Genomic DNA, 24,788 nt, shown 5'->3' on the forward strand with positions numbered 1-24,788 from the left:
ACAGGCTGCCCTGGGAAGTGGTGGAGTCACCTGGAGGGATTTAAAGACATGGAGATGTGGCACTTGGGGACAGGGTTTAGTGGTTGAATGGTTGAACCTGATGCTCTTAGAGGCCTTTTCCACCCTCAGTGACTCCCTGCTGCTCACCTCAGCCACGGCTCAGGACAGCTGGACGCATCTGTCTGTGACCCAACCTGCTCTCACCTCAGCCATGCTCAGGACAGCTGGACGCATCTGTCTGTGACCCAACCTGCTCTCACCTCAGCCATGCTCAGGACAGCTGGACGCATCTGTCTGTGACCCAACCTGCTCTCACCTCAGCCATGCTCAGGACAGCTGGACGCATCTGTCTGTGACCCAACCTGCTCTCACCTCAGCCATGCTCAGGACAGCTGGACGCATCTGTCTGTGACCCAACCTGCTCTCACCTCAGCCATGCTCAGGACAGCTGGACGCATCTGTCTGTGACCCAACCTGCTCTCACCTCAGCCATGCTCAGGACAGCTGGACGCATCTGTCTGTGACCCAACCTGCTCTCACCTCAGCCATGCTCAGGACAGCTGGACGCATCTGTCTGTGACCCAACCTGCTCTCACCTCAGCCATGCTCAGGACAGCTGGACGCATCTGTCTGTGACCCAACCTGCTCTCACCTCAGCCATGCTCAGGACAGCTGGACGCATCTGTCTGTGACCCAACCTGCTCTCACCTCAGCCATGCTCAGGACAGCTGGACGCATCTGTCTGTGACCCAACCTGCTCTCACCTCAGCCATGCTCAGGACAGCTGGACGCATCTGTCTGTGACCCAACCTGCTCTCACCTCAGCCATGCTCAGGACAGCTGGACGCATCTGTCTGTGACCCAACCTGCTCTCACCTCAGCCATGCTCAGGACAGCTGGACGCATCTGTCTGTGACCCAAACTGCTGCTCCCCACCCCACTGCTCCTCTCTCTGCCCACTCCTCTGCCTGCCACAGGCTAAATGAATGTGAAAGATGACAAAATTCTCCACAGGAACATGAGTAAATATCAGCACTGATTGGCACAGTTTCCGTATTTAGAACTTCCTCAAGTCCTAGAGCCACTCCTTCATCTCCTTCAGAAGAAAGAGCTCTGTCATGTAGCTGCACCAGCTCTCTTGCCCAGTATCCAGAAAATGCTTTTTCTCACAATTCTGCTGTTTTTCTTCTGTAAGCTAAGGACATGCTTCTTTCATATTACAAACCTTTCTAAAGCAGAACCATTGTTTCTTGTCTGAAAGCTTTTATTTTTCTTCTCGTAGCTCAAATGTCTCAGCAGACACAGAAAACTACTGCAAATGGCAAAGGTAGGTTCTCTTGTTGATTTTGAGGTATGTGCTGAGATTGACTGTTAGCCAAAAAAATGGGGGAGGAATTAAAAAATGTCCAAAAACTTCATGGCAAATTAAATCTTTCACCTCTCTGTGCAGTGAGTCAGTTTAAAAGTTTCTATACAAAGTTAACCATCTCTTTACTGACCTGTATGTAAAATCAAAATTGCTTTAACTTGTAAAAACATTTTTCCTCCCATGGAAATGTTGTAATTTATTTTAGTCATTATTAGTTCAGTATCATTTTCTATGGAAAGACAGGTTTTTATTGCTAATTTATTTGTATAAGATCATGAAAGGAAACAAATCTGAGAGACTATCAAGGCCCTTACTGCTACTATCCATATGTTCTATCTACTTACACAAGGTTAGTTCTGTCTGTCAATAGACAGCCACTAATAAAATACTGCCTTTGCTTTCAGGTTCATATGCTACCTCTGAACTAATTTATAAGGTTACTTTCTCCTACAATTAATACCCCACAATATTTGATTTAATCTTTTATATTTCTATTATTTTAATTGCTGCTGCAGTTCAAAAGTGTTGTTGTGGTTCATTTGAACACATCTCTGGGCTTAGTGTGGCTGTGCCTCTTTTGCATGAGCACAGGCACTTTTCATCATGTAGGAAGCTGCATTCTGGTTTTGAAAAATAATTCAGTTGCCTGCTGTGGAAAAAGTATAATGATCCATTTCAACACAAATAAGCATAGCTTGGTTGTCAACATATTTGGGACAAATTTGGGGCTTTCTTGGGTCATAGATGCAGCCAACTCACTCAGCAGTTTTTTCTTTGCAGAGATGGTGTCCAATCCCAAGCTTGTACTGGTTCAGGGGACTTTGAATGTGGTGGTGAAGCAGAATGTGACCCTCTCCTGCCTCTCTGAGCCTGGATCCCCACCTGTCAGATACACACTGTTCAAGCACAACCAGCAGGTATCTGCTTCCAACAGGTCAGACTTGAGCCCTGCACTGTTCACCCTGACCATCAGCTCTGCCAGCGACGTGGGGGAGTACAAGTGCAAAGCTGAGTACAACAACTCCAGTGGTGGAAAATACAGCAACAGCCTCAGCTTCACCCTGCTAGGTACGTCTTGCTGTGCACCTTCCCAGCACTGGTTATTGCAGGGGCACACAGCCATCTCTTTTCTTGACTGAGGAGCTGAACTTTGCTGCTGTTCTTACCTCAGGAGCTGGCAGTGCTCTCCTGCCCGGGCTCACAACCCCTCTATGCCCAGCTCTTTTGCCAGTGTTGTCACTTCACTCCAAGTCTTGCCTGGAGCTTGTCCTGTACTCTGTGATTCAGATTTTTCAATTTTCTTTCTACAGAGCCCATTTCCAAACCAGTGCTGAGCTCCCCCACCTCTCAGGCAAAGAAAGGCCAGAACGTGACCCTGTCCTGTTTCTCGGAGAACGGATCCCTTCCCATCACCTACCTGTTCTTCAAAGGAACACAAAACATTTCTCCCCAAAAGACAATGCAGAAGAGGGAAGCAGCTGTGATTTTTCTATTTATCAATTCCCTTAGTGACTTTGGGACCTATAAATGCAAAGCTAATAACAGTTTTCCCAATAATACAAAATACAGCAACAGTTTCAACTTTACATTAGCAGGTATGAATGAAAAGAGGCTACTACTGTTGACAAACTGGGATCACAAAAAATTAAGAATGTTGTAGCTATGCAAGGTTTTAGCCAGATATTTTGATCCTGCAATGTGATGTTCAAAATACAATTTTTTAAATTTAAAAAATTGATGTTTTAAAATTAATGCAAAACCATAAAATTCCATGCACCCTAGATAGCAGTAGAAGTGACCATGGAGGATGCCTGTAAAAGACTCACTTTTGTAAAAGACCCCTGGTCCACCTTGGAGAGAGTCTGGTTTCATTTTTCTCTCTGCTCCCATGAAAGAGCTTTACTGGCACCAGCAAGCTGCCTTCCTTCTGCTGGGGCACAGAGCCCTTGGGACTCTCATGAACAGTTACATTAATGCCAGTTAATCTAAAAAACTGAAAGAAAATGCAAGTCTTGATTTCAATTTACAGAAAATACTTAAAACATGAAACAACACTTCATTGCATAAACACTTTTTTTTTCTTCTTTTTAGCAGAAGAGAGAAGCCATTCTCAGACCCTGATAATTTCTCTTGGGCTGATCCTGCTCCTACTCGTAATAGGACTTGCTCTGGCAATTCCATTTTTCCTAATTCCTTTGTACAAAGCAAGTGAGTTATTTGAATGTCTGTTTCTTTTTCCACAGGTCATTTATATTGTCAATATATTTCAGTATGTAAACATCACGTTTTCAGTAGAGTAGCTCCTGTTATTTTGTCATAGTGTTGAATCTCCTCTGAAGCAGCACCAGCAGCTTAACAAGACTTTGACAAGGCCAAATCTCTGAGCTGTGTTTTAGATGAAAGATCTGGGGTGGGGGAGGCAAAGCAACAGCTAATGTAACACACAAAAACACTGGAAGGAATCTGACCTCACTGGAAAGGGAAATTATTAAAATGCCCTTGGTTAAATAATTCTTTTGATTGTGAAAATAACATTACCTGACATCTCCAAATATTTTTTAAAAAATGAAACTTTTTATTTATAAGAAATATTTATATATATCTATATAAATACACACACAGAACACACGCTTTTCTTTTACAATTTGCAGAAAAATTTAAGTCTACCAGGCCCTCAACTGGCCTTACTTCAATACTGAATGCAGAGGAGTCTGAAAATGAAGTGATATACTCAGAGATTGGTAAGTTCCTGTCACCCCTGCAGTCAGGCAGGTTTCTTCAGGTACTGGAAGGGGACACCTACTGACCCTCCTGGCAGAGGCATTATTTGAACCCCTCAGAATCCACATCTGGCATCATCTGAGAGCCATGCAGCCAAAACTGCAGCTGGTTAAATGAACCGAGGTTTTAACAGAAAAGGGTGTAATGGCCATTTACTAACAGACAACAGTGAGCTATATGAAGCTGTAGCAAAATAAAACTTGCATAGCTCCTGCATTCTTTTCAAAATTGTTCAGTACTTTTAGTTCTTTATTTAATCCTGCTTAAGTTTGGGAAGATCCAAAGTCAGTTCAAACTGAAATTATGGAGTGACAACAGGGCAGCTGACCTACGTTAAGACATTTTAGTGCTTGAATTGCAGAAAGCAGACAATAATGAAGACATTACCTGACAGCCACAATGCTCTGAACTTGCACATTTCTACATTTGCCTTGAATGTGAATGCCTCTTTCCAAGGGGAATAAGAACCCCCCAAACAAACAGCAAAGGCATTGTTTCCAATTTCTAAACATCCAAGTGGAGTAACTGTCTCCAAACAAAGCTGCCCTCCTGTTCATGCAGTAGGGAGAGCTCCCACTGCCCTGCTGGGTCAGCTCAGTGCTGGGCAGCTGCTTGTGCCAGGTCTCAGCCTGCGAGGACAGTGACAAGAGCTCTGATAAGGCCCATGGACACTCCATGATTTATATTCAGTATGGATTCTCACTGCTCTGTTTCAAAATTACAGAAAAAAAGTGTGGTTCGAGTTGTTTGTAATTGAGTTAACTGCTGTTCATCATCTTTAAACCAGAGCCTGTTAGACCAGAAGAAGAATACATCAACTTCTCCGTTATTAGAAGAGAAGAGGAAAAAGGTGAGAACCTCAAGCTGTAATATTGGAATATCTGATGCACACAAACACGTTTTGAGGGGACTTTGCTGGGTGGAGGCAGGGCTTAAATACTTGCAATTGCTTACGAAATTGCTTAGTTACTATGGAAAAACTAAAATAGCTTTAAAACTGTTTTGAGGAAGGAGAGGAAAGAAGAAAGAAAAACCCCAATAAACCATCCTAAGCAAATTCAACAGCCTCCCTATGAAACCACACAGATGTTATTAGTGACCACACTGCTGATGTAATGTGAATTCTTCTGTGTAGCTGTGCCAAGAAAGCAGCTATGAATTCTGTTATTCTGGCTTTTAGCAGGGAAGAGGCCATGTGCTACAGTCTATTCAAAGGTCCTCATCAGAGACTGAATACCAGGTATGATTATCATTTTTTTCTGATCAACTTAATCACATACTCTCAAAGAATTTTTCAGCCCTCAAATGTGCTAAGTTCCAGCAAGCTGCATACAAAGATGAGATATTTAGATACCAATTTCCTGGCCTAATCAGTTTGTAGACAGACAGTGTAGCTCACTTTCGAGGCAAAACCTCTGAGCCATAATATCCATGGACTTCAACTTATGAGAAAAAGCAAACAGATAAAACTTAGAATTACATGTACAGCTTTCACACAGATTTAAGTTCCTGAACATTTAACAATTCTCTGAAGTACAAACTGGATTGTTTGCAGACATAAGATAATCAAAAGGCTTTTGTCTAGTGTAACAATGAGGAAAGAACATCCCTCAGGCACTAGAGGATCTGTATTTAGCTTCTATGTACCTGCAAGGATGGCAATTTCTCAGTTCAACAGTACTTCAGCTCTCACAGTAGATAGCAGTAGACAGCTCTCAGAGGGATAGGTTGCTAAAATTAATTTTGGGACAGCTGACTTCAAAATAAATTCTGTGTGCTGCTACCAGCTGTTTCTTAAGATGTGGCTGGGTTGCTTTAATACCATTCCAGAGGCAGCTTATTTAGAATTGCATGAGTTCAGTAAGTCACATGATGCTAACATTGATTATATCTAGCATAAATATACTGCAACTATTATTGTTGCTACAAATAACTCATTTATAGTTAAGTGAGCACCATGTTAGAAGATTTTAAGGCAAGTTCTCGTGTTTCATGACACTGATGACTATCAGAGGCCATGGGCCTTGCTGCACTTTATACAGGGACTGAACAAGCTGTACTGGAAATCTAGAAAAGATCAGAAACACACAGTTCTGTATCTCTGCAAACTCTTGTATCTGATTTTAACCACTGTGCTTAGGCGCAGGAAAAATATGATCACACATTAGTCTTTTTCCACCATTTTGTACCCACAGATATTTTGTCCGCAGAAAATACTGGTTAAAAAATATTTAAATCTGTTATTCTGTTACTCTTGGTAATATATTTCTGAATTTTTTATGTTTATCAAGTGCAAGATGAAGTAGCTTACATGTTTAAGAACTGAAGCCATGTGACTAAAATACATTCCTACAAACAGTGCAAAGATACTGATGTTATTAAAATATTTAAGATTTGGAAGTCTTTAATATAAAATACCATTTTCCAACAGAGATCACAATTGTGTCAGCAATACAGAGGAAAGCTGAATTTTTAGTTTAGGATGGAGCACTTTCAGTATGATATTAAAACCAAAGACATGAACAAGCATATGGTTAGCCTTGCTAATAAGGGACAACTTTTTCTCTTCCTTTTTTCCAAGGCAACTGGAAGACCCAGATTTGACAGAAAACAGAAGCACCACCATGTTTGAGCAGAACTGTGTGCAGAGAAACCACTGAGTCCGTGACAATGCTGAAACCAGTTCAGGCAAAGATGTCTAAGAAAATCCCTTTATTCAACAAGTTTAAGCTTACACATTTTTGGCAGATGTAACATACTTAATTAAAAAGTCCTTCAGCCTGGAAATGTGCATCATTTCCTTCATGGTGGTGTCTCTGCTTCTCAGCTGGACCACTCCATTCTCTAGAGTGCCATCACTTATCAAGACCATGAAGGGAATGCTCATCTCATCGTACCTGCAGAGAGAAGAACCCACCTGTTACTGGTTTTTCAGATAAATTACATACAAATGACCATAAACTGTACATATTTAGTTTTGCTGTATTGCACTAAGTCCAGTGTGACACCTCCAGTTTTCTTGTTGCCATTCCTTGCTTGCCTGATTACATGTCTTCAAATTACTTAGCTGTTTTAGTATATAAAAATAATCTTATTTAGTAACCTATTAAAAGAGTATTTTTCTACAAGCAGAATTTATCTTTGTTTTACTGCACATGAACAAGAGGTTGCATCTATTTTCTCTCAGAAAAAAACATTAATCACTATGCTCAAGATGCTTTGACATGAGGAGTCATATGCCCCAATCCACTCCTGATCAACAAATCATAATGAAGCCCCCAAATGGAACAGCTGTTTTTATATCCACAAACAGTTCATCACATCACTAATGGCAGTGGTTCCAGACTTTGAAGAACTGTCAAGTTCAAGACTAGACACAGTGGGTTGTTTGAAAGAGTGCTTAAGAATGAAACACAGAACCAGACCAGATGCAAAAATGGGGGTGAGGGTGGGAAACAGTTCTGCAAGCTTACAAGTCATCTGAAGAAATTAGTTTTTGACATGAGAGTTTTTAAAAGGCATTTTACAGTTCCAGGGAAATAAGAGTAATATGTGAAAGGCTTCTACTTCACTTAATTTTAAAAATTATCTGATATGTGCTTTTCGTAATAAAACTACTTGAATCCAAGTCTACAGTTTGGGATCCACACCTTCAATCAGTAACTGCACACAATGACTTCCTACTGAAAAAAGGAATATTTACAGCAGTCCACAGAAAGTCATCTTTCACCTTCATAGTTTAATTTACAAAAGACTGTTTCTCCTTACTTTGTGTAAAGATGTTCCAGAGACACATGCACAGTTTCCAGATAACCAGGCCATACAGAAATTCCATTTTCTGTCAGTTCATTGAACAATCCTTGACAAACCTGTGTTCATTTAAAAACAAAAGTTAAAAGACAGACTTTGAGCAATGAGACTCTATACAAAGAAACCATTAAAACTCTTAACAACTGTGGTATTAACATTCCTAGCTGGTGTTTATTTGCTGGCTGAAATAATCTCAAACCAGAAAGCAGCCTGGCAGTTCTGTCTCCACTTCTGTTTAAAAACATGCCAGTGTAAGCTTCCTCCCTTCCACAGGGACTTCATGACTGACTTAAATGAAAACTTTAAAAAAATCCTTCTGAACATGTGACTCATGCAAAAAGATAATTCTGAACTGAGAGGGATGGTGTTATTCATTTTCCTTAATTTTGCATGGGACAAGCATCAGCTTTATTGTACCAAAGACAGTTGTGTCCACACAAGGAACTGCCTCCTGTGAATGCCTTTGGCTGTGACCCACAGGCTGCAGAGCAGGAGCACCATGAACTCTGCACAACCAGGAATCCCCAGGAGTCAAAGCAGCAGTATGATTTTCCTCAACATAAACAGTGTGTGAATTGTAACACATTACATGGAGAGTCAATGCTCAAAATTGAAATACTTTCTTACAACATACCTGCCTCAGCTCCATTGTTGGACCTTTTCCTACATCCAAGGCCACTTTAAGGGGTGCTAAGCAAGGATGGAGCTTAAGTACCTAATAAATTTACAAAAACCAACAGATTACTAAATGTATTTATCATACAATTCTAAACAGAAGTAGGAAATAGATATTTTTTAAAAATTAAATTAAGGTTTTAAACATACAAGAATTTTCTTACAGCAGAAAATCTTGAATTAGAAGCAAGCTGTATTTTATGCAAGGAGCACACAGCCCAGCTACATTCACATGGCAGAAATTACTCTGTTTTGGCTGAGCTCCAGAAAAGAGATGAAGATTTGTTAGCAGAGTTCCAACATCTTGAATGGAGCCAGAGTGATGAGAGGCAGCCCAGCAGGCAGCTCCCATCCAGTCTACTGCATGTTCTTAAAGCCCAAACAACTGCCTGGGTAACAGGCACTGACAGCCAGCACTCCAACTCCAGCAAACAGAGTAAAAGTGAGGAGAATGATGGTCCAGATCCCACCTACTGATCAGAGAGAAGGGTAAAACAGGAAAAGGGGACCTCAGAATGAGAAAAATTGCTTATGTGGGTGACAGGGACCACAGGGGCTGTGCCATGGGGCCAGCCTGGTGCTGCCAGTGAGAGGGTTGTGTCAGCACCCATTGGAAGGGATCAGGATGGCCTTGTGGAAAAGGAAACATTGCCATGCTTGAATTTACCACATTGTCTAGGGGGGGTTCTTATTTTGTGACATTTTCTACATGCAGTTACCTTTCTCTGAGAATTTTTCTTTGCTGTTAATGGATTCTCAACTACCTGCAGAGAATCAAAGAGATAAGCTAACACTCCTCGGTCCAGATTCCCATTCACAGACAGAACATGAGGGATGACATTCTTCCTTCCATCTCGGCCCTGAAGAGAAAAAACCCACAAAGGAAAACATCAAAGATTGCCCCCAGAAGCTTTTCGCTTGCTTTAAATGTATAATGAGACACTGAGCTCAAGCACTCTTATTTATTAAAATGCAGACATTTATTTAAAACATTACCAGCAGCCTTAGCAGTGTTTCTGTGGCCAGGTAAGGCTGTAACAGTGGGGAAAGCAGGTCAGGGCAGGATTGGTTTCTTGCTCTGCCACTTTGATCATAAATTTAAATCTATGGCAAATACATTTGAAACTCTGCATATTCTTTTGGAGGTTTGTAGATTACTTCCAAATGACCATGAGTCCCCACATTCTGAGAAATCCCTACGTAACCCAGTTTTGTAGAAATAAACTGCAAAAGCAGGAAAGACAGGACTGTCATGAGAAGAAGGTTGCAATTTTCTAGTAAAATCCAAAGTTACTCTGGTTTTATCTGTTCAGCCTAACTCCAAACATTGCCATTTATTGGGATTGTCCCTCTTCAACAAGTTCAATGGAGAGGTTTCGCTCTGGTCCATCCCTCCTTTTCCTATAAAACATTTTTATAACCCATTAATCTACAAAAACTTTTACATACATGAAAGTGAACAAGCTACAGCAAGAAAGAAGACCCCTCACATTTACAGGCTCTTTTTGATGCAAACTGAACAGTACAAAACACAGTCCAAATTTGTGTTTCCATTTCTTCACAGATACAGGTAAAAGCCATGCCACTTACAACAGCTGTCTTGACAATAGGGCTCATTTCTAATTTTGAAGAATCCCTTGCAAAAAAAAAAAAGTACCAAACACTATTTTATCAGCTTTGAAAATGAAGGTCTGACTGTAGAGTATCAATTGTACTGTTCTTGCAGCAAATCAGTAAATGCCATCCACATGCTCAGCAACTGGATCAGCAAAGAAACCATTTCTCTCACTCATTACCATCTTTATCAGGAAAGGTGTTTAATACAGTAAAGCTTACAAGTAGTTTAGATCTCTCTCCTGGATACAGCTGTAACAGTTCAGTATCACCAAGGTTCTTCAGTGTTTCTATTGTTTCTGTCCCCCAAGGAAAGCTATAATGTAACTTAAATCCTCTTCTGCCTTCTTCATCCTGGAAGTCACTGCTGCTGAAGTTAGACGGGCCTACAGCAAACTGCAAGTAAGAGGTATAAGAGTGATCACTACTGCAAATCTCATAGAACTACAAAAAACAAGCCTGCAATGCAAACTGAAGTCTGGGTTGTTTTAGTACCATTTTCTGATTTTCAGCAAAAGGTTTTTGTAAGTTAAAGCCCAAATCTCTTGGTTGTTTTATGGCATTTTCATCTCACATCACCGACAAACACAAAACATTTGCCTCTCTGCAAGTCACATTATAAACTAATTATCAGGCTTGTCATCAACTTCAGTAGCTTCTCAATTTCCATGAGAAATGCACCTGGAACAGGCCGGAAATGTGAGGCCATAAAACCAACCATGGTGACTATTCCCCCTCTCCGAGGCATAAAGGAGCAGGCCAAGATTCCCCATGGATATGCTGCTGTTACCTTTCTCCACCACTGGAGCCTCTGGCGCAGCCAGTAATCGAGCCACTGTCCTGAAGTTCTGGGAGAACTAAACCAGGCAAGCAGAGACGTGGTCCTCTCGCCTATTCTTTAAACAACAGCAAGGGCAGCAAGTTAACACCTTGGGAAACAACAGGGGAAAAGCAAGAAACAGCATTCAAAAATAATCCAAAAGCGAAACAGTTGGTTTAGGTAGGATAAGGGATCAACTCCTCTATCACTCTACCTTGTAAGGTTTTTGTTGTGTTGTTCATTTCCTGAAACAGAATGTTCACTTTCTGGAACAGAATGAAAGCACACTCCAATCTGAGCAAGGCCACAGGGCAGTCTTTTGTTCACCAGCTCTAAGCAGCTGACATATTGTGCCAGAACACCTACAAAAAACAAAGCCCTGTTTTTTTAGTGGCCACGGGAAAGTTTCTGATGTTTTAACTCTACCAAGAACAAATTAAGCACATATTATACACGTGTTGTTTGTACATGCAGTCCCACTATCTTTACTAGCACTGATGCTTTGCAGACATGGGTTCAGCAGGCTGGTTCCTCTGGGCACGTTGATTTTAATGTGCTTTTCCCCGAATTACAGGGAGCGTATCTGCTGTCCACCTGTGCTGGTCAGGTCCTTGAAAAGCACACGTATTCACAGCCTACAGAAGGAACATTCCCACCGCACCAACGCAGCTGGGGAAATCCCTTAAATGCAGCTGCTTCGCTCCCAGCAAGAAACTCGTGCGCAGGCTGCAGGCTGAGCGGAGCCGCCCGGGACCTACCGGGCAGGAGGCTCTCCCGCAGCAGCCCCGCGGCCCCCAGCACTTCTTCCAGGGCCGAGCCGCCGGGGCCGTGCCCACAGCCCTGCAGGGCTTCGCGCAGCGTCTCCGGGTGCAGCAGCCGCAGCCCCTGCGCGTCCCGCGGAGCGCCGGGCGGGCCGTGGAGCGGGGCATCCACGGGGAACACCTGCTCCCGCAGGGGCAGCGCCGAGTCCCACCACTGCGCCGCCAGGTTGGCGCGCAGCGCCGCGCCCAGCGGCCCGAAGCCGGGGTGCCGGCCGCTCAGGTAGGCGCCCCAGGGCAGCGGCTCCGCGCCGCCCCGCAGGAAGAGCCGCCGCCAGCACACCTCCAGCAGCTCCGCCTCGGAAGCACCGCCGCCCTCCGAGTACGGGCGCGCCGAGCACCAGGCCGGCTGCGGGACTCGCCGCCGCCTGGGCCGTGCCAGGGCGGCGCGGCCGCACCAGCGGCAGCCTTGGCGGGAGCCCAGCGCCATCTTGCCGCTCCCTCACAGCGGGGCCGAGAGGGGAGGGGGGAGTGTGTGTGGGGAAGGGTCGGGGCGGCCACTGCGCACGCGCGGCGCCCCCGCGGAAAGCAGGCGTGTGTGGCGGCCGCGCATGCGCAGTGGCCTCGCCGCGCCCGCGGGCCGGAGGTCAGGGACCGTCCGAGGTGAATTTTCTGTCCCCAGGCTGAATCTTCTCACCCTTTGTAACCGTAATGATGCCTCAGATAACTCCTGCTAAAGGAACTGGCGTCTTGGAGCTGAATTTTCTCGCCTTTTGTAAACATAACTAATGCTGTCAGCTAACTTCTACAATGGAAGTTGCTTAATAAAGAACTCGTTTCAAGTATTGGGCAAGATCACATCACACAAATAAACATACACTGGGTAGGCGGAGAATGTGCATTTCGTGTACATTTTATTGTAAAAAAGATGTAACTTTTTACCCTTTGGTGTGCTCAGCCTTGAGCCCCGCACAGAATGAAGAATGTCACTTTTATAAGCCAGACTGGTCTGAGAGCTCCCAACAAGGCCACAGGGCCGGGGCACGGCTGGCCTGCCCGCGTGGGACAGGGACACACCGGGGCCCGGCAGGGGGACAGCGGGCCTCGCTGCCACCGAACACGCTGCAGCTGCACGGGACACTCCGGGGAAGAGCCCCTCCGGAGCCACGGCGGGCACAGCAGGCCCAGCGAGGCAGCGGGCGGAGCGCGGCGGAGGCGGCGGCGCGGGGCCGCTGCCAAGCGCGGGGGCGAGCCCGGCTCCCCGCGGCCCGGCCCGGCTCCCCGCGGCCCTCTGCTCGGCGCAGTGGAAATTTCCACCGCCGCTGCAGCCCGAGCGGGCGGCGGGGCGGAGCCGGAGCCATTCGGCGAGCCGGGCTCGGGCTGCGATAATCCCCGCGCCCCCTCCCCGGGCCGGCTGACAGCCGCTTTAGTGGGGCACTGGGTCAGCGGCAGGAGCCGCTACTCCCGCCTCAACAAGAACTGCAGGCAAGTTTAGGTGGAAGGCAGATTTGCCATGAGCTCAATTCTGCCAGTAACGTCAAAGCTGCTTACAGCTCGTTTCTTTTCATTATTTTATGTGCAAATGTTGTACTTTCCCCCTCAGGAAGCACTGCCCCAGGCAAAGGGTCGTTTGGAGAGAGTTATAAAATACAGAAAAGAAACCTCTTTCTGCATTTAGATTTCACACCACTATTAAAGACTCTCATATCTCAATTTTAATGCACAAGCTAAAAGTGCATCATTTCTTTAATACTAAAAACCCGTAACTTTACAAAACCAGCTTTTCAATGCATTTTGTTTCAGGCCACTGACATGGAAACTAAGTCGTACTTCAGTGATAAATAATCTACTTCCTTGTTTTTCACCCCTGGTGACACCAAGCAGTGTTCCAAAACAAATAAATGAGAAAAAAACCCCACCCCTACTTCCCCCCCCACCAAAAAAAAAAAAAAAAAAAACGCCAAACCAAAATAAAATACATTGCCACCTGCAGTTTTAGACTGCAGTGGGGTAGTTCCAAGCCTCCAGCTGGAGTTCTCAAAGCAGGAGTGAAGGATCACAAAAGACTGTCAAGTGACAACTTCACAGAAAAGGAGGAAATGCAAGAGGCAGATTAGGCTGCATTAGAGAACATCACAAGCTGAGCCTCAGAGGGAAACAAGGACAAGTAATCAAGAACAGCACAGACTGAGCAAAAAAATGTAAGTGCAAAACAAAGTTAACTCAGGTTCGAAATAACATAAAAAGAATCTTGTAGATTCAACCTTGAACACATTAAGTGCTGTTAAACTTAAAACTCATCACTGTTACTGATAAACAAGAGGGAACTGAAAATTAGTATCAAACTGGAATTTAAATACACCACACTTGAAAGCATTAAGCACTTTAACCCCAGGATCAAGAATTGTGCTGTTCCTTCACTCAGCACGGGCAGTGCGTTGAGATTAGGGAGTCATTTGCACATATTAAAAGTCCTTAAAAAAAAAACAAAAAACAGCCCATGAGGCATTGTCATGGATCAAGAGCCCACTTCCCCTCCCACCACCCCCATAAAGAAATCACCGCTCAATACCAGTGTAAGTATAATTTGAAGTTTTAATACTAAGATCTTCCCGTTTCTCTGAAGCTCAGAAGCCTGCATGCTAACTCACAACGCCTGGCAGCTGTGGGTACACAACACTCAAGCCTGCTCTGCACATATGCTCGTGTGAAGGCGACGGTTACGGTGCTGCAGAAGCTTCCTACGCTCGTAGCAGCTTGTTAGCAACACCACTACAGAGTTTTGATCTTTTCCAAGAACTGGCCCTACGCTAGTGAGACAAGGAAGAACACTGCTTCCAATACTTTCCTGGAAGCCAGCTTTAATTTTCTTCCCCATCAAAGCAGAGCCTGCCATGCTAAGCAATCTAGCCCAATCAAGGCAAGGCTGGTATTTGTATAAGCTTAAATGTTTAATCAGACACAGTTGAGAAACCTTTCTAGAATTTAATATAAAAACATTTGACATATCATTAATGTAAAGTTGTGCACATGTTGAGAAAATTGTCATCTGAAAGAAAAATCGGTCTTCAAATATCTTTATTGGAAGGCCATGCACTGCCTTCTGTTACTGTATTTCAAATCACTGTACATTTACTTTGAAAACACTGTCTGCATTTTCTAGTACAAAAAACTAAAAATTGTTTCAGGAATGTAGAGAAATATTCAACTTAAATAGCGAAAAAGTGCACCATAATTACTGCTGCACTGCAGTCATTTCTGCATTTCCCATTTCTTAAATAACTATCCTGTTTTGATAACACACAATATAAAGAGCAATTATGAAAAACTGAGACATTTAAATACACTAAGTTATTGAGAATAACTTGTGGGCATGGGGTAACCTATCATAGGAGCAGCACCAGTGGCAGGGTAGGCGTACTGCTGCTGGTTCATGCCGTTGTGCATGTTGGCAATGTTACTGCCGTACTGCTGCTCGTAGCCGTTCTGGTACGCTCCTGTGGGGTTACCGCCGGCCCTGAAGCCGGCCTGCATGCCTGCAGCTGCAAAGCCATTCCCAAAGGGAGTGCCATTGCTGAAACTCTGGGCGCTGTAAGCCCCGTTTTGGGTTTTTGCTCCGAAGTCTCTCTTGCCTAGCGCACCATAGGTTCTCTCAAAGTTCTCCCTCTCTCTAAAGCTACTAAATCCACCCCTTTTGCCCGCAGAGTATCTGTCACGTCGGTCACCTCGGGAACGACCTAGTGAAAGAGACAAGACAGTTACATGTATGATAAAGGCTCTTCAGTTCAGCTAAGCAGCATTTATTTTCTGTCCCAGCAATTCAAACCTACTCTTGGTGCAAAACTGTCCCTACTATTCAAACCTACTTCCAGGGGCTTGCTGAACTCCAGTTAGATAAAGCTGTCTCACTTTTGGGAAGTCATACACTCCCCCCCATAACACAAGATGTGGCATAACAAGGCAAAAAGGGAATTTTGCCAGCAGGACACTTGGGTCCATCCCTCTTTCCAAGCCATAGGAAACAAAGTGTTTTATTTCAGGGCAAGTATGAAGCACCTCTTTGGCCTGCTCTAGCTATAGGTGCACCACAGCATAGGCTGGGGGCATTTAGGTGCTGCTTTTTGGCTTTTGTATAAATAAATACCTGAGGTCACAGTAACTGGTAACTAAACCACCTTCCACATTTATTGGGAAGAGAGGCTGGAGGTGGAATCAGAAGTTTCTATTTTGTTCTGAGAGGAAAGCTATGCACCGAGATCAAGAACAGCCCTTACCTGAACCTCTGTCTTCAACCAGCTGAAGCAATTTGGGGTTGATGGCTTGATTAGCCTCGCGAAGCACAGAGATGAGGTCATTTACTTGCTTAATATTGTTAGGAGTAAAGAATGTGTATGCTGTGCCTGTTTTGGTACTGCGGGCAGTTCGTCCAATTCGGTGGATATAGTCCTCTGAGGAGTTAGGGTAGTCATAATTGATGACAAATTTCACATCTTCCACATCTGTAAAGTGTTGCAGTGTGGCAAAAAGCGAGGTACAAAGTTTTGCACACCACAACAGCCAAATCGAAGATAAACATTAGACAAGAGTATTTTAAAGGGAATAATGGCTGCAAAGAACAATGTTAGAATCATCCATTTCTGCAAGAGCATAGTGGAAGAGAAAAGTTACGCACACTCCGTCTGATCCCGTTCTCATCACCCACCCTGTGAGCCAAAACCTTACCATAAGGAGTGTGCATTTGCTTGTCATTCCCAACTCAAGTGTCCCCTTTACAAATCATCAAGTGACATCTGAAAGCTTCTTGCAGTAGGGCCACTAAAGCTCACAGCAGCCTCTTCATGTGCTCATTTGAGGACCTTAGAGTAAAAACATACAAGGTCCTTCACATACACACTCATTAGAAGCTCAAAAAAAAGGGGCCACACTGCTCGTCTTGCCAAGACCTTTGAACTGCAGCTGCAAGAAAAACATACCTGTCCCCCCAAAGTCACCAAGTTGTTTTTATGCACTGTGTCTTGTCTAGGCAAGCGCTTCCAAGAAGCCAGGGTTCACTTGAGAATGGGTCTCTGGCAGGTCTCGACATGACGACTATGTATAGGTGGAGGAACTTTGACTTTCAAAGGCATTGAAAAGCCATTGCTTTCCTGCCCCACTTGTTAAAGTGAGAGGTGGACTTTTATTCTCAGATTTCATGTGCCAGTACTCACCAATTTGTTCAAGGCTTAGTACATTTTAAAGCTGCTCTCTCCATTTCATGGTTGAAAAAAATTTCATTGAACATTGAAGTTTAAAATTATGTTCTTCAACATTTCAAAAAACTCACTGAAATTCAAAGACCCACAGATCACAGCAGACAGTATGCACAAAACTAACAGTACTGCACCATGGCAAATCATGCAAAGCATGGAGAGAAGAGAAATACCAGGGCAAAGTGAACTGTGAATGAAACTGCTTATTTCATGAGAGAACAGTTTATGGGGGAGTAGTTTAAAGGATGATCTTTGCCTTTTGAAGATTACTGGCACACAATGCTCTCAGCTTTCACCTCTCTATTTGACTGGAAGCAGCCAGCCGATCATTTCCACTAGTCCTCCATCCCCCTCGAGTCCTCCGATTGTCATGCCTAGGCCTTGCCACAAAGACTGCACCTTTATGTGAAGAAAACTTAGAAAAATGCAGAGGTTAAAGAAAGCAATAGACTTTCTTTAAAAGCTGTGGACAACTGCCATTACGAGTTTTACTAACCTAGACCTCTGGATGCAACATCTGTAGCAATCAGGATTGGTGCTTTTCCATGTTTGAATTCTGTAACACAAGAAGTGAATCAATTTTTTTTCTCTGAAGCAGCACACATCAGATGCTTGCAGAAATGGCTGAAACACTCACCATTTAGAACCCAGTCCCGCTCCTGCTGACTTTTATCACCGTGAATGCCCATCGCTGGCCACCTGAAAACACAGAACTTACTGAACCAACAACACTCCAACTTGGTGGTTTCATTAGTCAAAACCTGGGCTACTGGCAAATTCCAGTCTGGGCATTGTAGCAGACAGCTGCTGCCACTGACAGTTCTGACTCTGAACTGTAGTGTCAAGAGCACATGCAAGACTATTGGGGTTGCTCAGTGAAGTCCCAGCTACTACTCACCCATCTCTCCTCATTTTTCTGGTAAGATCATCACAACGCCTTTTGGTTTCCACAAAAACAATTGTTTTGTTTTCCTTCTCGCTCATGATTTCTTCCATCAAACGAATAAGCCTATTTTTAAGAGATTATGGTTAGAGCTTCAACTGCTTTCTACTGTGCAAGTTTAAACTGATTTCTTGCCTTTAAGTTGCCTCAGACTGATGTCAAAAATCCATCAAAATAAGGCCTTCATTTCAGTTTATAAAGCAAAACTGACAGAAAACACAGAATGCTTTGCCCCCAAGCCTACTTACTTGTCATCTTTCTCTACATCATGACACACATCCACAATCTGAAGAATGTTGTGGTTTGCACTCAGTTCCAGTGCACCAATGTTGATGTGCACATATTCTTTCAAGAAATCTTCAGCCAGCTGCCTCACTTCCTTAGGCCATGTGGCACTCCACATCAGAGTCTGCCTGTCAGGCTAGAAAAGATCAGATCAATGAAAGATCAGTATAGGGTTAAGTTAAATGCCCAACCAAAACTACCCAGGCTTGCACTGCCTTTTAACAAGGGTAGTGGCAGTAGTTTTTATCTGCTATAGTGATAAATACATGAACCATTTATACTCACTCTGATCTGATCCACAATTTTTCTGATCTGAGGTTCAAATCCCATGTCAAGCATCCTGTCAGCTTCATCAAGGACAAGGTAAGTACACCTCCTGAGATTGGTCTTTCCAGCTTCTAAGAAGTCTATAAGTCTTCCAGGTGTTGCAATGCAGATTTCCACACCTAAAACCAAGCAGTCCCATCAGCTGAAGCAGTTTCCACATTGCCCCAGACAGAGATGCACTGGAAGCTGACCCATACCTCTTTCCAGGTCACGGATTTGTGGTCCCTTTGGAGCACCTCCATAAATACATGTGGACTTCAAACGACACGCTCTGCTGTACTCTGCAGCTACCTGCTGCACTTGCTGGGCCAGTTCACGGGTTGGTGCCAACACAAGACACTGCAAAGAGGATGTCCATCTTTTAGTTCAATACCCAGTACAAGATCCTAGTCTGAGACTAATTTTGAGTGTCAAGTTTAGTGCCAGACTGACTGAAGTAGATTTAAGTAGCCAAACTGGCAAACCAAGTTACCTGCCATCTTAACTACCACCAAACGTGTGAAGGATACCTGAAAGTCACTAGCTCCCAAGGATAGCAACTTCCAAAATATAATCCAAAATCAAACCCTGTTCTGTACTATTTTCAGGACAATCCTATCAGAATTTATAGAATCTGCCTGGGAAACTATCCCAACAAGAAACCACTTTATTCACACAGAGAAACAGAATGCAGCTATGCACTCTTACAAGCAGGGCCAACTGAGACTGTAAAATACAGTCCTTAGAAATTAAAATCCCCTTTCACTTAGGAATACTCACAATAGGTCCATCTCCTCGCTCCAGGAATGGCTGATGATTTATATGCACAATAGCAGGCAGTAAGTACTGTTTGGAAGAAAGAAAAATCACATTACAATCTCTTCCTAGAGGTGTTCACCCTGCACCAGGCTGCGCCATACTGGCACTGCTGAAATCCAGCAGTATTTCAGGCTATAATCAAAACTTACAGAGAGTGTTTTCCCTGATCCAGTCTGTGCCACTCCAACCATATCCAATCCACTCAATGCAACAGGCCAACCTTGTGCTTGAATAGCAGTTGGTTCAGTGAAGTTCTGCCTCTGAATTACTTCCATAACATTTGCTTAAAAACAAATTTAAACATATAGATTCAGATGTTGCTGTAACCCAGTCTGAAGAACAACCAGTAAACTGGTCTTCACTTACCAGGGAAGTTTGCTTCATAAAAGTTGATAATTGGTTTTGGACAGTTATGGCCCCTAACTGTGACCTCTTTGCTCGCTCTGTACTGTTCAACTTCTTGCTGCAAAACAAAACAGCCATTATTAGACATAACCTCTGATACTGAAGTTATATTTTAAGTTACCCCATCTGTACCTGCTGGGCCCCATGACCCTCAATATGTTTGCACTTTCTGTTTACTTTTGCTCGAGCCAGATCAGGTACGTACCGCAGTACGTCTAACCACATCCGGATGTTCTTGGTAGAAGTTCTTCTCAAATTTGGGCAGCTCATCCAAGTTCCATTTCTTTTTTGTAAGTTTCTCCCCAGGGTTTCCAAATTTCTTCCCAGAGAGAGGTCCACCTCTACTTCCTCCAAAACGAGGGGCTCCAAACCTAGGCAAAAAGAATACATCATAGAATGCAAGAGAAACATTTTGGTCTTCTTCCTGAAGAACTTCACCACCATCTCTGCACTCCACCCATTACTTTAAAATACAGATGTATAAACTCTACCTACCGAAATTTCAGGATACCAGAACTTTAAAAATCATACTTTAAGCTGCAGATGCCACAATCGGCCTAGCCACAATTCTTACTCACAAGCTAAGACAACGTGTCTTTCCTATTTCCATACAATGCAATTGAACAGCAAGTTACAACAAGCATTAACACCTTGGCACTACCCCGTGATCAAAATGGTTTCCCACCCCAGGGACACTCCTATTGCTGGAAAAGGGCAGGGGCAGTTACGAAACCTTGAGATAACTTTCCGTAAACCATTTTTTTTGCATATCCCAAAAGACAAGACTTCTTTTAACCACGGTGTTTTCTGAGGCCATGTGCTTTATTAGCGTTGCAGGTTCGGTCCCTCCGTTCGGCTGATCGCGAGAGCCCCGGGGCGCAGCTCGGCGCCGCGCTGAGCCACGCGCTGGATCCGAGCGCAGGGCTCCCTCCCCCGCCCCGACCGCTTCCCAATTTTGGCCGGGCGGGCTCTGGGAACGATCCTTCGCAGCACAACACGGCGCTTCCCGAGCGGCCGCTGCTTCCTGCCAGCGCTGTTTCCTTTGTCTCTCATTTCTGTCTACGCCACATTTTCCAGCCGCTGCCATTTTAGAGCCGGGGCTGGGCGGGGGGAGGAGGAGGAGGAACAAAGGCAGCAGCAGCAGAGCCGGCATTTTGATTCCCCTCAGCCGCCGCATGGCGGGGCCGGCCATTAACATCCGCTTACACAACACAAAGCGGAGCCGGCCGGCTCCTGCCGGCCACAGCCCGAGCCTGGGAGGGGGAAGGGAGGGAACCGCCCTGCCGAGAGCTCCCCAAGGCTTCGGCACTGCCAACCCACTGACCCACAAACCTCCAGCCCGCCCGCCGCTCTCAGCGGGGGGAATCGGGCTCTGCGGGGACCGTCTGTGCTGGGGGGGCGTCCCCAGGGGGTTGGGGCGAGTCTTTTAGTTCCCAACAGAAGAAAAAAAAAAATTAAAAAAAAAATTAAAATTACCCCGCGCTATTCTCAGCGCTAGCACGCCCGCGGGGGGTGCTCTGAGGCGAAGGAACCGACAGTCGTCCACAATCGGTGGCCTAAAAAAGCCCGATACCCTCCCACGGCCACCCCTCGCGGCGGGAGCGCTGAGGGAAGGGCTCAGGGCCCAACCCCCGCCCCGCCGCCATCTTAAAACGTCTGAAAAACAACCCCGAGAGCTCCACGGGCAGGCTCAGAGTCCGGACGCTGGCGGCGGCTGGCGCCGGCCGTGCCCCCGGACTCACCCTCTATCCCTGTCGCTGGAATACCCGGGCATGGCGATGGTGGCGGTGGGCGAGGCGACTCCGGTCACTTAGAGCGGGTGGCGAAGGGTTGAACAAGATCCAGCGCCGTTGGCGGGGGCCGCTCACTGTGGGCGCCCGGCCGCGCGGTCGCCGGTTATAAAGGGGGCAGCGGTGGCTGCCGGGAGCCGGCGCGTGACGCACGCGCGGGCCCCGCCCCCCCGCCGTTATGTAAGCGGCCCGAGCCGGCGCGAGGCTCCGCCCCCTTCCGCGTGGGCGTGGCCGCGGCTCGCCCGGCTGACCGGCTTTGAGCTCGCGGCCGGAAGTGGCCCCCACCCCCACCCCCTGCTCGCGCCTGCGCGGGGCGCTGCGGGCGGGAGCCTCGTTCTCGCTGAGGGCACCCCGGCCTGAGGGGACGGAAATGGAAATGGAGAATTCTCTCTTCCAGCCTGCACAAGTGCAGGCTTTCGGCCGCCCGGCGTATTCAGAACGCAGCTCAGCTCCTCAGCACTTTCGGCAGGGCAGAGCCGGACCCTGTTGTCTGCAGTGCAGTCCCCCAGTTCTCACAGATGTTTGTGAAAATCCTTGTGAAATAGCTCGAGATGAGCCCAGGTTTTTAACTAATAAACATTTTAACTAATAACTGATACTTCACCGTCGATTGGCCTCATGCCCACCTGTGACTTTCGCTCTCAGAAGGAGCCAGATGTGCAGATCCTGGAGAGCCGCACGCGAAATAACCTCAAACCTCTTCAGGCCAGTTCCTTTATGCTGTTACATTGCCTTTTAAAAACGTTTATGAATGTACACGTAAACAGAAACATTTATAAACGCACGTCAGCAAAGTTACCAGCGTTACCCTTTTGGATTCCACAGCAGGGCCGGTAACCTGAGTCAAAGGTCGCCTGAGGTGCAGCTGCAGAGCGGCTCCGAAGGCACGGGCTAAAAACACCCAAAACATACCCCAAAGGGTCACTGCTCCTCACCCACCGCCTGGCCAGCCCACCGGCCGCCACCTGAGGCTTTACACACGCAATAAGTGAAGTTTTAATCGCAAACAGCCGCAGCCACCTGCTGCAGGCAGAGAGGGAAGAAATGAAAACAACATAAGGAAGGAGAAGTACCATAACAACACTTCCCGTTTATATCCTCCCACCTTCTGGCAATCTGTGCTTTAGGGCTTTTCTGGGACAAAAATATCTGTATTTGATGGCCATTTCTTCACGTTTTGGTTCTATTTATGCCCTTAGCTTGTAAGATACCATGACAATGTGTTTTACAGTTTCAGTGTATCACCCTGAAACACATTTACTTTCACTTTCAACATATTGCTGGATAAGAACAAGGGGCATAAAACAATGAGTTAGTAGAAGTGGTGGGTAATAACTTTTTGTTTATTTACACTGTTTGTGGACATTAATACCTTCTAAGTCACCTCCTTTATAATAAACCAAAGCTGCAGTGTAATTTTTCCTCCTTTTAAAACAATTCCACACTTACAATTATCCTTGCCTTTTTTTTCTTTACAGTCAAGAAATTCACAGCATTTATCTCGACCTATACAGATCTACATAATGAAAATATAAAGACATTTTTGATCTATTGTGTATTATTTTCTAGCATTTTGAAAAAATTGTTGCTAAGAATAGAGCAAGGTTTGCAAAGACTAGAGTTCTGCATGATATTGTCCTCAAAAGCAACACCCAAGTCAGGCTTATTTTGTTTATGAAGAGCCACAGCTGTTTGACCCTCAGTAATCTGGAATTCCACCTCACTCAACCATTTTTGTTGTAATTAATTTTTTTTATTTCAGTAGCACTCCAGCTTGACTGGTTTTGTTAATACTACCCCAGTAAATTTCTAGTAGAGGAATCTCCCCTTTTTTTTTTCAGCATAGAGTTACTTATTTAATACGGCTTGTGAAAGATTTTTGTCCCCAAACACCCCTATTAACACTCTCCACCTTCTGACCCTACATGCTTCCTGTTCCTGACAAGTCTGAAAAAGATTTTTGCAAAGGCTGTAAAAATAATTTTTCTTGTTCTATTGCATTTATCTTAACACAGATTAATTTGATTTTGTTTGTGTATAACTTTGTGGCTGCTGTTACTGTGCTGTTTAATCTAAGGTTTCAATGAATTGAAAAGACTAAACAAAAACAGTCTCAGCCTTGTCTACACGCAGTTCAGTCTGCAAGGAACTCCTTTCAATTTCCTTGGTAAAAAAACTTCCTCATTTTTCTGTTCCACCCTCCTAAGTTCAACATCGTTGATTGTCTTAATTGTAGCCAACACATGGAAACAAATGAACACAGCTTTGTAGAGCTGTGTATGTAGCAGACTGAAATCCGTATTTAGTTTAGTTCCGATGGCGCTGATCTGTGTTTGCTTACACACAACAAAAGCTCGTTTGTGTCCCTGGGGTGCTGTGTGCACTTGGGTTTGGACCTACAGGTGACCCCCGTGGGCTCTGCAGCTCACAGCACCGAGGTTTCATGGTCTTATGGTCACAACCGTGCTCAAGGAGTTTAAGGATAAAGGACACCATTTTTGCTTGCAACACGGAAAACCCAGTGAGGTTTCATGGTCTTATGGTCTTATGGTCACAACCAGGCCCTCAGCTGCTTTGTCGTGCTCAAGGAGTTTAAGGATAAAGGACACCATTTTTGCTTGCAACACGGAAAACCCAGAATTCCTAAGGAGTGTGGAATGCTGTTGGTCAGAACGGAAAATAATAGACTTTCACCATCCAACCTGTCCAACAAACTGCATGCTAGCAGCCAATAGAGTAACTTTCATTTATAGATCTTGTTTTTAATAAAGGTTTTAGCTCTCCTTTCACGCAGAAATGCCTTCGGATTACCGTGTCAAACCTGTATCGTGGCAATTAACACAAACCCCGGTAATGGACATACCGGCCAGCAATGTCCCGGGTCAGCCTGCAAGGTCAAGCGCTAGCACCTTCCCCCTCTCCCGCCTCGGCGCTTTCCCCACCTCTTTCACCGAGGGAGCGCCAACACCGCCTCCCGTTCAGGTGACCCAGGCGGAACCTCACGGACAACGCCCCCCCCCCGCGCCGCCATTTTAGGCCGCCAGCCGCGCTCAGCGCCCCGGGCCTGGGGCTGTGCTGTGCTGTGCTGTGCTGTGCTGAGCTGTGCTGTGCTGTGCTGTGCTGTGCTGAGCTGTGCTGTGCTGTGCTGTGCTGTGCTGAGCTGT

The 24,788-nt window shown here is 45.2% G+C and overlaps 3 protein-coding genes across 7 annotated transcripts; 1 reads left to right on the top strand and 2 right to left on the bottom strand.

The window, feature by feature from the left end:
- Window positions 1-1,066: 1,066 nt before the first annotated feature.
- On the top strand, window positions 1,067-6,867 carry MILR1 (mast cell immunoglobulin like receptor 1). 2 transcript variants are annotated; one of them, XM_039716368.1, is made up of 9 exons: window positions 1,067-1,190; window positions 1,283-1,327; window positions 2,150-2,437; window positions 2,680-2,964; window positions 3,461-3,577; window positions 4,021-4,110; window positions 4,938-5,000; window positions 5,331-5,390; window positions 6,732-6,867. In XM_039716368.1, the coding sequence occupies exons 1-8, from the start codon at window positions 1,157-1,159 to the stop codon at window positions 5,381-5,383; spliced, it is 975 nt and encodes a 324-aa protein (XP_039572302.1). In that variant the 5' UTR covers window positions 1,067-1,156; the 3' UTR covers window positions 5,384-5,390; window positions 6,732-6,867. The 2 variants fall into 2 exon arrangements, with proteins under 2 accessions (XP_039572302.1, XP_039572303.1); XM_039716369.1 differs by having other exon boundaries at window positions 3,464-3,577.
- Window positions 6,846-12,384, bottom strand: POLG2 (DNA polymerase gamma 2, accessory subunit). 2 transcript variants are annotated; one of them, XM_039716365.1, is made up of 8 exons: window positions 11,828-12,384; window positions 11,284-11,431; window positions 11,040-11,145; window positions 10,472-10,645; window positions 9,355-9,495; window positions 8,595-8,675; window positions 7,919-8,019; window positions 6,846-7,047 (listed from the first exon to the last, which is right to left on the bottom strand). In XM_039716365.1, the coding sequence occupies exons 1-8, from the start codon at window positions 12,315-12,317 to the stop codon at window positions 6,882-6,884; spliced, it is 1,407 nt and encodes a 468-aa protein (XP_039572299.1). In that variant the 5' UTR covers window positions 12,318-12,384; the 3' UTR covers window positions 6,846-6,881. The 2 variants fall into 2 exon arrangements, with proteins under 2 accessions (XP_039572299.1, XP_039572301.1); XM_039716367.1 differs by lacking the exon at window positions 8,595-8,675 and having other exon boundaries at window positions 6,848-7,047.
- Window positions 12,385-14,402: 2,018 nt separating this feature from the next.
- DDX5 (DEAD-box helicase 5) lies at window positions 14,403-22,368 on the bottom strand. 3 transcript variants are annotated; one of them, XM_039716364.1, is made up of 13 exons: window positions 22,251-22,368; window positions 20,040-20,205; window positions 19,796-19,892; window positions 19,579-19,712; window positions 19,391-19,456; window positions 18,829-18,970; window positions 18,590-18,750; window positions 18,268-18,440; window positions 17,975-18,085; window positions 17,714-17,775; window positions 17,573-17,632; window positions 16,102-16,326; window positions 14,403-15,564 (listed from the first exon to the last, which is right to left on the bottom strand). In XM_039716364.1, the coding sequence occupies exons 4-13, from the start codon at window positions 19,702-19,704 to the stop codon at window positions 15,179-15,181; spliced, it is 1,512 nt and encodes a 503-aa protein (XP_039572298.1). In that variant the 5' UTR covers window positions 19,705-19,712; window positions 19,796-19,892; window positions 20,040-20,205; window positions 22,251-22,368; the 3' UTR covers window positions 14,403-15,178. The 3 variants fall into 3 exon arrangements, with proteins under 3 accessions (XP_039572298.1, XP_039572297.1, XP_039572296.1); XM_039716363.1 differs by lacking the exon at window positions 22,251-22,368 and adding an exon at window positions 21,601-21,801; XM_039716362.1 differs by lacking the exon at window positions 22,251-22,368 and adding an exon at window positions 21,577-21,797.
- Between the last annotated feature and the right edge of the window lie 2,420 nt (window positions 22,369-24,788).

This window comes from Passer montanus, unplaced genomic scaffold (assembly GCF_014805655.1).
Source record: "Passer montanus isolate IOZ18808 unplaced genomic scaffold, ASM1480565v1 scaffold35, whole genome shotgun sequence".
NCBI classification, from domain to species: Eukaryota; Metazoa; Chordata; class Aves; order Passeriformes; family Passeridae; genus Passer; species Passer montanus.

Coding starts and splice junctions, on each gene's coding strand:
- DDX5 (XM_039716362.1), bottom strand. CDS start 21,608: ATGCCCGGGTATTCCAGCGACAGGGATAGAGG. Junction 19,713..19,795: donor TTATGAAGCAAACTTCCCTG/GTAAGTGAAGAC, acceptor TTTGTTTTTAAG/CAAATGTTATGGAAGTAATT. Junction 15,565..16,101: donor GGTTGAAGACAGAGGTTCAG/GTAAGGGCTGTT, acceptor CTCTTTCACTAG/GTCGTTCCCGAGGTGACCGA.
- MILR1 (XM_039716368.1), top strand. CDS start 1,157: ATGCTTTTTCTCACAATTCTGCTGTTTTTCTTCT. Junction 2,438..2,679: donor CCTCAGCTTCACCCTGCTAG/GTACGTCTTGCT, acceptor TTCTTTCTACAG/AGCCCATTTCCAAACCAGTG. Junction 3,578..4,020: donor AATTCCTTTGTACAAAGCAA/GTGAGTTATTTG, acceptor TACAATTTGCAG/AAAAATTTAAGTCTACCAGG.
- POLG2 (XM_039716365.1), bottom strand. CDS start 12,317: ATGGCGCTGGGCTCCCGCCAAGGCTGCCGCTGGTGCGGCCGCGCCGCC. Junction 10,646..11,039: donor GGCTCCAGTGGTGGAGAAAG/GTAACAGCAGCA, acceptor TCTTACTTGCAG/TTTGCTGTAGGCCCGTCTAA. Junction 7,048..7,918: donor CTGGAACATCTTTACACAAA/GTAAGGAGAAAC, acceptor TTCTCTCTGCAG/GTACGATGAGATGAGCATTC.